Source organism: Spermophilus citellus (genome assembly GCF_964194105.1).
Source record: "Spermophilus citellus genome assembly, chromosome: 3".
NCBI lineage: Eukaryota > Metazoa > Chordata > Mammalia > Rodentia > Sciuridae > Spermophilus > Spermophilus citellus.
This window is the reverse complement of record NC_138184.1, coordinates 183,968,832-183,984,082: the sequence shown is the minus strand read 5'-3', so window position 1 is coordinate 183,984,082 and position 15,251 is coordinate 183,968,832. Positions and strand designations below refer to the sequence as shown.

General features: G+C 37.8%; 1 protein-coding gene and 1 long non-coding RNA gene across 4 annotated transcripts in view; one reads left to right on the top strand and one right to left on the bottom strand.

Annotated features, from left to right (window-relative positions):
- Positions 1–6,304, bottom strand: part of LOC308643161 — a 27,688-nt gene extending 21,384 nt beyond the window's left edge. For 2 of the 3 annotated variants that reach the window (XR_014020712.1, XR_014020713.1), the window contains exons 1-2: positions 4,293–4,431; positions 3,831–3,976 (exon numbers count right to left, since the gene is read on the bottom strand). This is a non-coding gene — a long non-coding RNA (uncharacterized lncRNA). Of the gene's footprint in view, positions 1–3,830; positions 3,977–4,292; positions 4,510–4,984 lie in introns of those variants that run through there. The other variant, XR_014020711.1, reaches the window with a different exon arrangement.
- WNT16 (Wnt family member 16) lies at positions 3,869–15,251 on the top strand. The gene is made up of 4 exons (XM_081282998.1): positions 3,869–4,000; positions 4,193–4,449; positions 6,314–6,600; positions 13,197–15,251. The coding sequence occupies exons 1-4, from the start codon at positions 3,906–3,908 to the stop codon at positions 13,659–13,661; spliced, it is 1,104 nt and encodes a 367-aa protein (XP_081139124.1). The 5' UTR covers positions 3,869–3,905; the 3' UTR covers positions 13,662–15,251.

The following is a 15,251-nucleotide window of genomic DNA, read 5'->3' as shown; positions in this document are numbered from 1 at the left end:
TTTAATATAGTTTGGCATCTCAAACTTAGAAAGCTTGCCTAGCATAGTCAAATATCAGATCACATTCTATTATTCAGTTAAAATTGTTCTTCCTCCAAATTATAAAACCAAAAACATTAAATAGGAAATGAAGCTCCTACTTGTGGCTAAAGAAATCAGCAATTTGAAATCTGGAGATTTGTGTATGTTTATATTTAACCTACCTTTTACTTTACTGCTCCAGTCTAAATAGCATAATGCTCACTGCTGAGATGAACTACTTTGCATAAATAGATATAAATTAGATTATGGAAGAGCTCCTCACTTTCATATTCCAGGATAAATAAAATATCTGTCATGTCTTTTGTTTTCTATCATATGATCTGATAAGATTATAACATTATAATTTGGCCCTTTAAAAATAGTTCTGCAATTAAAATAAGTCACTTTCATTGAAATCCCAAAGCAAACATGGAGCTGAAGACACAGATGGGGGGCCAAAACCCTGAAGCCTGTGCTCCCCTGGGGACACGCCCATCTCTCAGGCAGACAAGCCCAACAGTGGCTAGGGTTTTGTCCTACTGGAATCCCCTGGCAATGCATTTTTCCCTCTGCCCCTGCACTTGGAACCACATGTAACCACACATACCACCTTCTCCACCCCAGTCCTATGAGTACTCTAAAGAGATTCATAACTGAAAGAGAGTTTTGATAATTCTACAGATGAGAAAACCAAGACATGAAGTAGAAATAAGTTACCCAAGATAATCTATCACTTGTTGACCAGAGCTGCAGTCACCCAACCCACCCCTGTGATCTTTCCATGGCTCCTCTCAGCCTACAAAACCCACAGACAATAGAGACAAGGAAAATGGAAAGGCATTCATGCAGACTGCTACCTACCCTCAAGGACCCACTTCATAGAGAACTCCTCAGGGTACTTACTTATTATGGATTTTGTTTATCTTCAGAAAAACAAAACTCTTTCAACAGAGATAACTATGGGCTATGATGTAAGGAACTATGGAACACAATGAGAAGTTTGTATCCTAAATCCTAGTGTTCTGGGATTTGTCAGGGGAAAAAATTAATTGTGGTTTTGAATTAGGTTATGTAGCAGGATGTTATGGTGGAGAGAACAGGGCCTCTGAAATAAGATTTTTGATTCTACTACTTTCTAACTGAGTGAGCTTGGTCAAACTTCTTAATCTTCTCAAATTGCATTCCTCATCTATAAAATCAGCATCAACTGTTGGGGGAAAGGTTGGAACATTGAAGAAGGAAGGAGAAGGCTAGAGAGGTAAGTGGTGGGGAGAGAATAAGTGCAAGAGAGAATCTGAGAGGATGGCAGGCTCTCAGTCATGAGAATTTACAGTGTCTGGCCCCAAGTGAGAACTCAAATGTCTCTTCATTGAACAAAAACCTACTTATTCAGCTAGGTCAAGTCATAGGAATTTGTTTCCTTTGCTTTAGAAGTATGAACACAATGACCCCTAAGGACCTAGACCATACAAAAGAGGTACAGGACCACTAAGCCCCTGAAAATGTGCCTTGGATTTGAAAATGTTTGATCCAGTGGGCTTAGATTCTAAGAAAAGTATACTTTGTTCCTCCAAAGGCTTTATCGAGATGGATGGACAGGGCTGGGCCCCTAGAATAACAAGGAAGAAAACATGCAAGTGGCTATTCCTCTGGCCAAGACTGGATTAAATAATCTATATGTGTTATACTTCCAACATTTATTGCATTGTATTGTAACCCATTATGGAAAATTCTTTTTGCAGTGCTGAGGATTGAACCCAGGGCCTCATGACTGCTAGTCAAGTGCTTTACCACTGAGCTACATCCTCATCTTCTCATTATGTATTTTTGAATGGAAAAAAATAAACAACCTCTTTAAAACATTTAACAGTACTGGCCCTGAAATCACAGAATGGAATTTATGTTCTTTACACCCTTCCTGAAATGCAGAAATGGCACCCCCTCCAATTATCTTTGTAAAGAAGAAACTTCTCTAGTTCCAGCATTTAGGCCACTTAGGTATCTACTCAAGATGTTCCTCATCATGCTAATTCACTCATTATATTGTACTTAAACCAGGATGTCAGGTGTTGGGTCCAATGACATGGTCTCTTTTGAGGAAGCTCACAGAATAAAGAGAGCTGGAAGGAGGTTCTGATTTTCAGAGAAGCCACTAGTCATTAGCCAAAATATTTCTGGATCAGTAGCTATAACCTATCATCAACTTGACTCTCAAAAAATTACAATGTGGCTTTAGGACCCGGTACATGGTGTATACTCAATAAATGTTTGTTGGATAAAGGAGTGAATGGGACAGAATGGAAATTTCAATGGCTCTTGTTGCTCTGCCCTAGTGGATACTGAGAACAAGCAGCAAACATTATCAAAGCCTTTAATGTGAGTCTCCTTTGGGGTACCAACTGAGCTGATATGTCCACCTTGAGTGTTTGATAGCCTTTCAGAAATGTCTGGGGAGCAAGTGATACATCTCAGAAGCATTTCTTGTGTCTGAGTAAGTGAGACAGAGCTTTCTGGCACCACAGCTAAGCATATTCCTCTGGTCTTCAGAGTTGTCCCACAGACCTTTCTTTCTACAAAACACTGGGTTAACTAACCATCCAAAACTACCAGCTGCCAAAACATTCAGCTGCCTGTACCTTTGGCCCCAAAGAGTATCCTGCTAACTTCTATATTCTTCATTTCTGATAATCTCAAATTATTTTGTTTAAGATTTCTCTGAATGACTGGCTCATATTCCCGAGAGAAGGAATCTTGCCTTATAAATTCCCACAGGACTGGAACACAGTAGGTTTTTGCTGTTGTTGTTTTGGGTGTGTAGCCCAGTCCAAGGTTTTCACAAGAGCCAACGTGAGTCTGAAGAGAAGGATAAGAACATACCCTTATCTGTTCTAGAGTTCTCCAGACAACTATCACTTACTTCTCTTTCCTTCATTTTCACTTGGGACAGATAGTGCAGGAAACAAGACAAATAGAGAAAAGGAAATCACAGCACAATTTAAATGTGGTAGAATAGAATCCTCCCTTTCGCTAAAAATAAAAGTATACATAAATGGCGGAAGAGCATAAACCAGATGGTATCTTACCCATCCACTAAAGTCCCCTGGCATTTAAGACCTGAAATAGGGGATTGGACCGTCAACTTGTTTGGTACCAACTCTGACTCAAAAAGACTGTACTTCTGGGAATTGAAGGAAAAGCAAGGAAAGAAAAAGAGGCAGAGAGATTTTCCAGCCACTCAATCCAGAGGGTAATCCAGAAGCCCTTAGGTGGGTGGAAGGCAAAACGTCTCCCATCAAACCCACAGTATATCCTGGGTTGCCAAGACAAAAGAGCCCTGTCAGTCTTTGGGTTGAATCAATCCCGAAGCGATTTGGAAGCTGGAACCAGAGGAAAGGTTATGACACCCCCTAGTCTGGACAGACTCTCCGGGAGCCGCGGGTCCAGAGCGCCCCCCGCCGAACCCGCAGTCAGCCAATAGGATCCTGAGGTTTCGGGATGATGAGATGCGGGACCGCTACTGGGCCAATCAGGAGCCAGGCGCGGTCAGGGGGAGGGGATGAGAAGAGAAGCCGGGGGCGATGGAGACGCAGAGACATCAACATAAGTTTCACACCTTGGAATGTGAGGGACTTTCTCGCATCTCCAGCACATCTCCAACTCTGAGCAGGAGGGCCCCAAAGAACTTCTTCCACCTTCTCATACTGCAAGGGGCCTTGGGGCTTGTGAGATCCCTATCATTGTTGGCTGCCTTTTTATGCTCTCTGCAAGGAGGAAGAGGGCGACGAACAACGTGGTGCTGAGGAACTGACCTCCGGCCCTTCGAATCTCTGGAGAAGTGGGGCAGAAGAGGAGTGGTCGGGGCTGGGGGACTCCATGCGGGGGCCATGGACAGAGCGACACTCCTGGCGCTGCCCCGCCTGTGCGCACTATGGGCAGTCCTGTTTGCGCTGTTCCCCTGCGGAGTCCAAGGAAACTGGATGTGAGTATGGGGGCAGCAGAGGTACCCGGGTTATGTGGTTAAAAAAGGTGCCCACCCCCCAGAACTTTCAACTGAGGCCAGGAGAGGAGGGGCGGAGACCCTAGAGCGGGTGACCTAATTTTTGGGAAAACATCTGGGATTGGGGAGGAGAGCAGGGGAGCGGCTTACGCTAGGGGCGGCCGTGTCTTACAGGTGGTTGGGCATCGCCTCCTTTGGGGTTCCGGAGAAGCTGGGCTGCGCCAACTTGCCACTGAACAGCCGCCAGAAGGAGCTGTGCAAGAGGAAACCCTACCTGCTGCCCAGCATCCGCGAGGGCGCCCGACTGGGCATTCAGGAGTGCAGGAGCCAGTTCAAACACGAGAGATGGAACTGCATGGTGGCCACCGCCAATGCCGCCGCCGCTGCCCCGCTCGGCACCAGCCCCCTCTTTGGCTACGAATTGACCAGCGGTGAGTCCAGGACCTTTGGGAATGGCAGGGAACGCAAGGCGACAACTCCTCTGTCATTTACTTCAAATAAAGCAAATAATGTTAGAGTGGTCTCGTGGCTCTCTAAATCTTGAAAAAGGCTTTTAGTGCAGGGAACCGGGAGCGACAGAGGCCAGACTCCGGGTGCAGGTGCGATACTGGAGGAGGGGGGACTTCCCAGGTACAGAGCCGGGGCGCTAGGGACAGTGGCTTTTCCTCCTTCCCGCGGCGCCACGCTCGAGTTGCAGAAAAACTCTTGACTCTCCTACCCCGCCGACCCCCTCGGACCCCGAAGCGCCCCCCTACTTGAGTGACCAGCTGGAGAAACATGATGTCGGCAGCGGGGAATGCTGCAGCCGCATCTGCTTTGATTTAACCGGCTCCGCAGCTCACCGAGCCCTGGACAAGTGGCTAACCCAAGCGAAGCCCCACGTTTGTAGACTCCTCCGAGCACCGGGTGGACCGCAGGAGGGGGATTTTAAAGGGCCTGTCCCCGACCACCCGAAGCGCGGCTAACCTGAGCACCACTGCTTTAGCTGTCTCCCCTGATTTCCTTTCCTTCTCGCTCTCCCTTCCTCAGCGCACTCCCGCGACAGGGGAAGCTACAATAAAGTTAAGTTCTCTTTCCACGTGTGTTGTGTCTTGGTAAGGATAAAGGTGCAGGGAGCCAGGATTGTTCCTGGAATATTAATAGATTCAAAGAATTTTAGGATTGGGTCGCTGAAAGATGCATTGTCGTTTTTCGGGTTCATTTCCCTTCTCTCCCCACCTTTGACCCTTTCCCGCAGGGTCCACACACACTCTGCTGCCAAAGCAACGCTTTTCTGCCTTTAAGTTTTAGCTCGCGCACCCTTCCGAGGGAGCCCAGATCCCCGTAGGTGGGAGTTGGGGGAGAGAAGAAGAAGAAAGAAAAGGAAAAAGAAAAACAAAAAGTGTTTTTCACAGTTGCTGAAATGCAGAAGCTTTAGCTGTTGAAAAGGTTTCTTGGACAACGGGCGTGAAACTGTTTCTATTCCAATCTAAACATCTGGAAAGGAAAAAAAAAATGTCGCCCTGCTGAGTCCCTTCTAGTTCACCTTATTAATGTTTTAATAGAACTTTAATTTTCAAAGATTTTAGTTCAAACTCTACTTCAGGAGTGCTAAATACAACTATTTCTTTATAGGATACTTTTTTGGTAAGATTTTTTTTTTTTTTTTTGCTAGTGACATTTCAATTATCTTACTTTTCATTACCATTATAACTGTAACAGTTGTACTGTGTAAAATGTTAACTGTTTTTTTATTACTATCAGGGATTTTTTAAAGTCTAGTTTTTAGTATGAAAGTAAACTGTAACATTTATCTATTAATCATCTTGATCTTGGCTTAATTTTAATTTGCATTCTGAAGAATATTATTTACTCAAACAAAAATCATATTACATTTTTTCAGCATGTGTTTTGTGAATGCAGCATATTTTAAATTTAAAAATATGTTTTCCTTTCCTTCTCTGATTTCCTGTGAGTATTTTAGATTCACAGAAACCATGCAAAGGAATTTAAATTTGACCTGTGTTATTGAGCTGTTATTGGACACTAAGCTTAAATATGATTTTAAGGTATGGAGATAATGTGTGGCATTACAATGTATGAAAGTCCCCTCAAGTGGGATACTGAAAATTAATGTTGCTGTTTTAAAGGCTGAAACAATGTAAATATTCCTTTCTAAACACATACACAGTAAGCATCCTTTATAAGCTATTGAAAAATTACTTGCCTGGTAAGAGGATGAGTGGGAGCCTTTGTTGCGAACATAAACAAAAAGTGACATGGCTTTCTAATTAGGCAATTTATGTTTTATTCTAGGCACTAAGGAGACAGCATTTATTTATGCTGTGATGGCGGCAGGCCTGGTGCACTCTGTGACCAGGTCATGCAGTGCAGGCAACATGACAGAATGTTCCTGTGATACCACCCTGCAGAATGGTGGCTCAGCAAGTGAAGGCTGGCACTGGGGAGGCTGTTCTGATGATGTTCAGTATGGCATGTGGTTCAGCAGAAAGTTCCTGGACTTCCCCATCAGAAACACCACTGGAAAAGAAAGCAAAGTACTGCTAACAATGAACCTACATAACAGTGAAGCTGGGAGGCAGGTATGTATAAGAAAATGAAATACAAATCCAATGTTTTTATGTAAATAACACTAGGATTACACTTCTGGATGAGTCCATCTAAATGATTTGAACACTGAGCACTGACAGCACACAGACACACACATTTAAATATACACACACATTTAAATATCCACAGGCACTCATATTCCTTAATGAGTGTGTACTGACCACATTGATTCTATTAGGTTCTACATCTAATGTGAGTTGAATCTTGTAATACAATGTATTCGTATATGTTGCACCCTAAAACATTAATTATGAAATAACCATTGTACATGTATGTGTTGTATTACTGGCTCCACCCCCTTAGGAAGTTAATGGCAAAGCCAGAATAAGACTTATGGTATCTGCCTTTCTGATGGTACTGAATCAAATATTATTTATCCATATTTGAATTTTGATTATGTGTCTGTAAATCCACTATCTTTCTGTCCAGTAGTTCTGAAACATGCTGTCAGTAGTGTTCTTAATTTCTTGAATAAACATTCTTGGGAAGTAAACATCTACTATCATATTTTTTGCAAAGCAAAGTTTTATTTTTTAAATAAAATGGATATTTTATTTTAAAGATATTCAGGTTTGTTTTTTAAAAATCATAAAATTCAGATAAGTATTAGGAAGTTATAGTTATATTAAATGTTTGGCTATTTTAAAATATAGCTATATTCAAAGTAGATTGAGAGTAGGGAAATTTGAAGAACAATCACCTAATTAACTTCTTTTATAATTTCTGATTTTTTACTTTGTTTTCTTAAAATGGGTATATGTGTAGCTTAATTTAACTTAGGTATAATTATATTATTGAATATTGATTCAATAAAGTTTGAGTTCTACAACATAGTTGAATTAGTTGGCAATTCATAGTGACTTTTCTGGTTGTAACTTTTTTATGAGTATGTATTTTCTACATCATAATAAACTTTTAAAGACAGGACTATGCACACATCTTGTATATTATTGTAAATAAGCAATAACCTATAAAGGTCCCAGAGTAGCCATTGCAATCTACCACATTCTCCTGAAGTAAATTAAAGAAAGTTGCAGTATCTCTTAGGAATATTTAAAATATATGTTGCATTTGTTTTACATTTTTGGCAAGTAAATACTGGGACTCATTCAGAATGGTTGTGAGTTCTAGCCAATTTAGTTAACTGCCTTGGTTTAAAATACAAAAAACGCAAACAGTAAATTTAAACATTCAAATTTAAATTTTCAAACAATTTTAATATTAATTTCAAAATAGCAAAGTAATAAATAAAGAAATCAGTAGTTATATAAGCTTTCCATATTTTTGTTTTAAAAATTAAAAATTATTTTACCTCACTTAAATAACTCTTGTCTAATATGTAGTTATGTAGTACTCTTTCCCTTAAAATTTTTAAAAAATGTTGCTTCAATTTAAATATTATCCAATGAAAAAATATTTATAATTTCTAACATAGTAATATAAAAGATGGTAAATGTAAATAACATACGTTCTTTTAAACTCTAGAGTTAAACTAAAGAAAGCTATCAAGTTATATAAAATAGATATGTATTATAAAACAAGAAAACAATTAAATGAAAGTTTATTATCAACATAAAACTTATATCTTCTTTAGCCTTTCTTTAAGTAATCTGGTAGTGATTTAAAAATTTTAACTGGAAAACCAAAATGTAGGAGCTCATGTTATGATTAGTTTTCTAAAATAAAGCAGTCTCTGAATTTATGAAAAGCCCTAAATCATTTTAAAATGCATTTTTACAAGTAACATTATGCAACTATTTAGTTTTATTTTATCTCAACTATTTAGTTTTATTTTAAAATTAGATAGCAATAGTTTCCTCTGTAACTGTTAGTATTAAACTTTTATTTCCTGTCTGATTTTATTTTTTCAAAAAGAACTATTCAACTTGGACTTTAATCCACTACTTGTTAGCAAAAATCAATTTTCTCATAGTACATAGATTTTCTGCTATTATTCTATCTAGGGAGAAAATAATTCAGCCTATGTGCACATATACTTATTGTACAAATTTCGGAGTTTTCCCTATGGAAACTTTTTTTTTCACGTTATTCTAAATGGAATCTTAAAAATATTACAAAATATTTACCTGGTTATTTTGAAAGTGCTACACTAATGTTTTTGTTGGTCTTCCCTCATGAGGTATTATAATTCAAAACATTTTGTATTTTTCTTTCCATTGGTAGCCAAAAAAAGAAAAAAAAATCCCCCAAAAGAAAAACAAAACAAAAAACTCTCCAAGGAACAGGTTTCCAGGGTATTAGCTAACATGTAAGAGCAATCGACTCAATTTTCAATACTGGCAATTAGGATTTTAATCTACTAGGCATATTCGTCTAAGTGAAGTTCAAGGTCTGCATTCAATTGAGTTGATTTTTTTAGTCTCAAAATCCCAAACTCGAAATGTAGGAAAGCGTTCAGAGAAATGTGGGTACTGGCGCTTAGTAGTGCTATGAGCAGGATAGATGATTTTCTAACCGCTGACCTTAAATACTCTGATTCCCACTTGGTTTCTGACACCATTCCTAAAGTTATAACTCCAAGAATAATGTTGCCGAATAGTGATTGGCTAGCAGAATGATGTGATGTCTTCCAGGGGCAGAACTTCTGGGAATAATGTGACTTGGAATATTTATGGGTATTTCTTTTGGTGTGCTTAAAATATTTCCATTCTTACCATGTCCACCTCATAAACTTTTAAGTTTCTCTAACCCATAATTTGTTTTATGATGAGTAACTCAACAAAGTGGGAAGGGCCAGCCCCAAATTTTCATTGACCTGTTTCAGGAATATTTATAAGTAGTTGAACAACACGTAAGCGTTTTGCTTTTCAGCAGGTTCAAATATATTTTTGAACCAAAAGAGACAAAATGGATCAAAGGAGTAGGAATCCTACACCCACCCATCCAATCTCATGTCGCAGTTTTCATAAAAAACTTAAACAGATCATTTGATGATTGACGAAATGAAATGTTAACTCACAAAATGTTCCACAACAATTTTCTGGCCATTCCTATAAAGTTTGAATAATGTACTATACTGGAAAACAATCTTCGCCTGCTGCATTACCTCTGAGTCCAAATCGTGGGACCAATCAGTCCTTAAACCACTTCTTAAGCTGTTTCTATTTTTACCTTAAGTACCAATGATACATCTTTCCTATTTCACTTCATTAGAAATTGATCAAACCAAAACTGACATGAGGAATACAGTATATTAAATGCCACCCTCCTAATTGCTCTCCCATGGTCTAAAAATGTTCCACCAAAATGTGCACATCTGTTTGCAATAGTTAACAAAACATTCCTCTGTTAATATCGTTATAAACCTTAACAATTCAACTAGAGTAGAGAAAGGAATTTTCTCATAACCACACACAACTCATTCGGTTGCTATTCTCTTACTTTTCCCATTACCAGAAAATGATGGAGCTATCACTGTAACTCAGAATGACTATTTAACGTTAATTAGGAACCTGAAAGGAAAAGATCTAGAATATACTTTTTAAAAAATTTTGCAGTGTTCATACAATCTCCTTAAATATACTTGCTTTATCCACTTTAATTTTTCTCTGTTCTACTAAAATTATCTTGCTCTGTATAAAGATCTTATGTCACAAATCATCAACTTATAAGTATTTGTGCTGTTTCTTTTTCTATAAAATTGGAATTTTAACAAAATACCTATTCACTAAATGCCTACTAGGTACAAAGCATTTCTCCCTATAAAAACTAAATGAAGTAAAACTATCTGTGAAAATGTGCTATGAGAAATGCTAAATTCTGTAGAGCTAAACTTGTGTGTGTTTATCTGCCCCCAAACTCTGAATTTCATAAAATTCTGAGTGTGATTATATGGGTTTATTTTAATTCACATTTGGACAAGGTCTACCCTTGAAGTATTTTAAGGGTATAGTCATTCAAATTGCATGTCAAATTATTGGAATTCTTCTCTTTGAAGTTCACTTATATACACAGATTCTAAGAAAAATATGTCATATAGATGATAAAATATGATTTCTTATTGTTAGAACCACTTACAATTCAAAAGTAATGGAATAAAACTAAAAAAAATGTTACTGGCAAATTATAAACTTCAGGTATTTAAAAGGGTTGGTTTTCTGGAGTAGGAAAATTCTCCCAAAACTCAGATAGAAATTCAGAGGTTGAGAAAATTGAATTTGAAAATCTCTTTTTATTCTTCAAACCTGGGAAGCACCATGTCATTTTTGTGGACTAATCTTGTTGTGGACAGGGCTAGAGTGAAAGAATTGGTGGATAGTCCAGCTGACTGAAGGTGTCCTAGTACCCCTGGCCCTGGGGCAGTCAGTTTTTTTGTTTATGAAGGTGATTTTTATTACATCATCTGGTTCGGGTTACCACCCAAGGATGGATTAAAACTGCTTGAGTGAGCGGAACTAATTAGTCAATAAGTATTTGAAGAGCATCTACTCTGTCCTCCATGATTTGCTGATCGGCAACTCCTTCCATGATGTCTGAACCAGTTAATAATAGGACAAGTCAGCTCCTCCAGTCATGATCCATAGGAAAAGCCAGCTTTAAATCACTAAGTGAGGACTATAAGGAATGTTGATCAGGCTTAAGCACATAATCATACTCTCTTAGGTTTTTGCCTTTCTTGGATAATTTGTTATTACCTAAGACTGACTGACCTCGTTTTCTCAAACCCTTCAGGCACTTAAAATCTGGACAAAGACAGACAGATCACATTAATTTGATAATTTCTTTGCCTAGTGGTGTCTTAATGAATTGAGGGTTTTGTGAATATCAAATGCCATAAATTAAACCAAGTAAGCCTGTGTGCCATATTTCATATATTTCTCTTACATCAGTGGAGGGCATATTTTGCCTTAGGTTAATAAGAAATAGATACATTAAATAGTTTTTCAGTTTCATGAATTCAAAGGAGTATATGTGCCATATTTTATAAAGAACAGAGTTTAAATATTATTCTGTTGATTATTTTTAAACACGACTAAGAAGTAACAAACATTGTACAAATCAATATCATATGCTTTCATTGAAAGCTGAAAATTAATCTTAGTTGTTTGGAATATTCTGCATCACTAGATAGTACAGAAAACTTTCCTAATGTGTTAGAAAATGTAGTTCCATAAATATGTCAATATTGGGTTTAATACAAACTAGCAAAGTATACACCGTTGTCATTTTATAGTTTTGATAAGAACTGCAAGCAGAATTTAAATTGTGTGGGGTTTTTTTTTCCCTTTCTTTGGTGAAATTACATACATAATTTCCAAGTAATTGAATGGCTGGATCCATTTTTCATTTTGCCCAGCATGTTGACAGAATGTCAACTCTACAGCTAGTGCTGACGATTTATTAATCTGCTCTGCCATCATCTGGGGATTGAAGGAAGCTATGCTGGCGAGCCTGGTATATAAGAGTTTAGAGTCCTAAATTTCTAAAATCTTTTATTGTTTTTGCATTATTAGGTCCATTGAAGCTTTTTATCTTAACTCTTACTGTAACTTGTTCTTCAGAAAAAGGAGACATTTAGAACTTAATATGCACCCGACTCATGGGTTATTACAAATTTATATGTCATCTCATTTAATTCCTCTCCATAAAGTGGAATTTCTGCATAAACTCCCCACTTAGAAATGAAAAATTACAAAAACATTATCCTTTTTCTGTTTTTGCTGTTAGGATAGTGCTAATGATCCACTAGGAATAGGACATATGTTTTGGATTAATTTTCCAGAAAAGAGGAAGGGTTTGCTGGAAGCATCCATACTCTATAGCTCTTTCTCCTTTTGACCAACTTAACTTGATTAGTCAAGGTTTCTCATGTGTCCTGTGACCAGGAGATTCTCCCTATTCCTTCCCCACCCTACCCTACATTAACATATCTAACTTTTATAGTGGTCAAACCTAAGACTTTCAACTGGAACAATAGATGTCATCACTGGCTGCAGTTAGCATCATTTGAGCAGCTTGTGCCAACCAATTAAGTCATAATCTCAAGGGTTTGAGCAAGGTTTATTTGTACAGTCCCCATTAATGTACTGTGCAAGTTGAGGGCATCTGCTTTATCGGTGCTTCTCAAACTTAAATGTGCATAAGAATCATATGGGGTCTTATTAAATTGGAGCTTTTGATTCTGTAGTTCTGGAGTAAGGCTTGAATTTCTCATGTGGCATGCTGGGGCTGTTGGTCATGAATCACACTGTGAATAGCAATGTATTCACTGGTACCAAGAACATGCAGGCATTCATGAGCATCCTCCCACAAATTTGAGTAAGGGATTAGTAATAAAAATAATTTTCCTTTGGTATCTCCGATAATCTCTGACAACAATAGTCTGGCCTACTACTACTTTAAATGCAACTTGGATTTGCTCTGCAAGATTGAGACATTTGGACAAAACTAAAAACATTTGAACCCTAAACAATCGTTAAAGATCCTTTAGTTTCAAAGCTGTCATTTTTTTTGTTTGTTTGTTTAATAGGAGGAAACAGACCCTGAAAGTTAAGTAATTCAGTTAGCTGTGTTTCTGACATTTAAACACAATTACTGTTGGTTTCAGGCGGTCGCCAAGTTGATGTCAGTCGACTGCCGCTGCCATGGAGTCTCTGGTTCCTGTGCTGTGAAAACATGCTGGAAAACCATGTCTTCTTTTGAAAAGATTGGCCATTGGTTAAAGGATAAATATGAAAACAGTATCCAGGTATCAGACAAAATAAAGAGGAAAATGCGCAGGAGAGAAAAAGATCAGAGGAAAATACCAATCCGTAAGGATGACCTGCTCTATGTAAATAAGTCTCCCAACTACTGCGTGGAAGATAAAAAGCTGGGGATCCCAGGGACACAAGGCAGAGAATGCAACCGTACATCAGAGGGTGCAGATGGCTGCAACCTCCTGTGCTGTGGCCGAGGCTACAACACCCATGTGGTCAGGCACGTGGAGAGATGTGAGTGTAAATTCATCTGGTGCTGTTATGTCCGCTGCAGAAGGTGTGAGAGCATGACTGATGTCCACACTTGTAAGTAACTGCTCTCTCCAGCCGCCTGCAAGACTCAGCAACAAACAATGGGGTTGCAGCCAAAGGGTACCTCTCCTGGTACAGTGCTGGCCAAGGTGACTCCTGCACTCCCAGATCCTTGAGCCCGATATTTCCTTTACCTGACATCCAATTACACATTGATCATGGATTTCTTGGGATTTTGAAGTTGAGAAGGTTTGCATTCATCTGTGAGTGGTTTGGAGGATGTATATTGACATAAAAGGAAGATAAATCTGTTTCCTCAGCAAGAAAGAACCCTCACACTGGAGACCTGGTCCATACTCAGGAAAAGATCCTCAACTATGGAACTCAGTTATGGAAATCAGTAATGGTGGGTGAACAGCAGTCTTTTTTTTTTTTTTTTAACAGACATCTCTATGGCAACCAGGAGTGGTAAACATGAATCTCATTTATTCTTAGATTTTAATTGAAGAAATGTTACTAAGTGTTTGTGCATAGACAGACGTTGAAAAGTTAAACTGAGTGGTTGGTGCCTACTGACCCTTTCATGTACTTCATAAGAAGGGCAATAGAAAAAAAACACAATACCCCTAAAAAGTGTTCCTTGGAAACATTTAGTGAAAAAGAGTCAAACTGTAAAAAAGCAAAATGTATTAATTGGATTTTAAGTGCCTTTTAACCAGGAGAATTTGTTTAGAAAAACCTCTATATGGTATACGACAATCTTTGATCTTGAGAGTCATAATTTTATTATAGACCAGTTTCCTCTGTTAACAACTCGGCACAGAGATCCTGGGAGAGGGAGAATCTGAAAACAGGTGGGAATACAACATAGGTAAAAATATAAAGGGCTCTCATATATTACAATAAAAAGCACCCTTTAAATGTGTAAAGTCAGTATTTTGTATAGTATTTTGCTAACAGAGTTTTATATTTTGTAAATATGGTATTTAAGTTATATGACATATTAAAATGTAAGACATTTATTGCCAAAGCCTAAGAGCTGAGGCAATAAGATTATCCCAGAATTAAGATTAGCCTCTGTTTCTTTTCATACTATTATTTCTGATTATTTTTAACATTGAAAAAGAAGGTAATTGAGCAATTAGTTATATGGATGTGTATTTCTTGCCAAAATGACAGTTTTATATGTTATAGATTAAAATATGTTGCAAAATATTGAGGATTGTGTTATTTCAGTAGTCAGATTAATTGAATTCTCTTTTCACATTAGTTATGTTTAACTTGTAAGGTTATTATAATAAATTATATAGTAAGTCTTAACTCGATAAAAGAATCTAAGGCAGAGTAATGATCAATTTGCAGATTTGATATCCTGGATATTTATTATATTGTATGTAATGCTGCATTTCCATTTGAATTTTTGAGTGGTCTTTCTTGATTTAATATCCATGCATGTATTTTCATTATATTTTACAAAGTTCCTGGTGAAAATTACAGGGATGTATTTAAAGTTGTATTTTAATATAAATGCTTATGGTTTTATGCATTGTTAAATATTTCAGTATTATATAGAAAAAAGTTTTCTAAGTTCAGAATGGATAAAGAAAGAATATTCTCTTCCCTATGAATAAGATAAAGAAATGTTTCCCTGA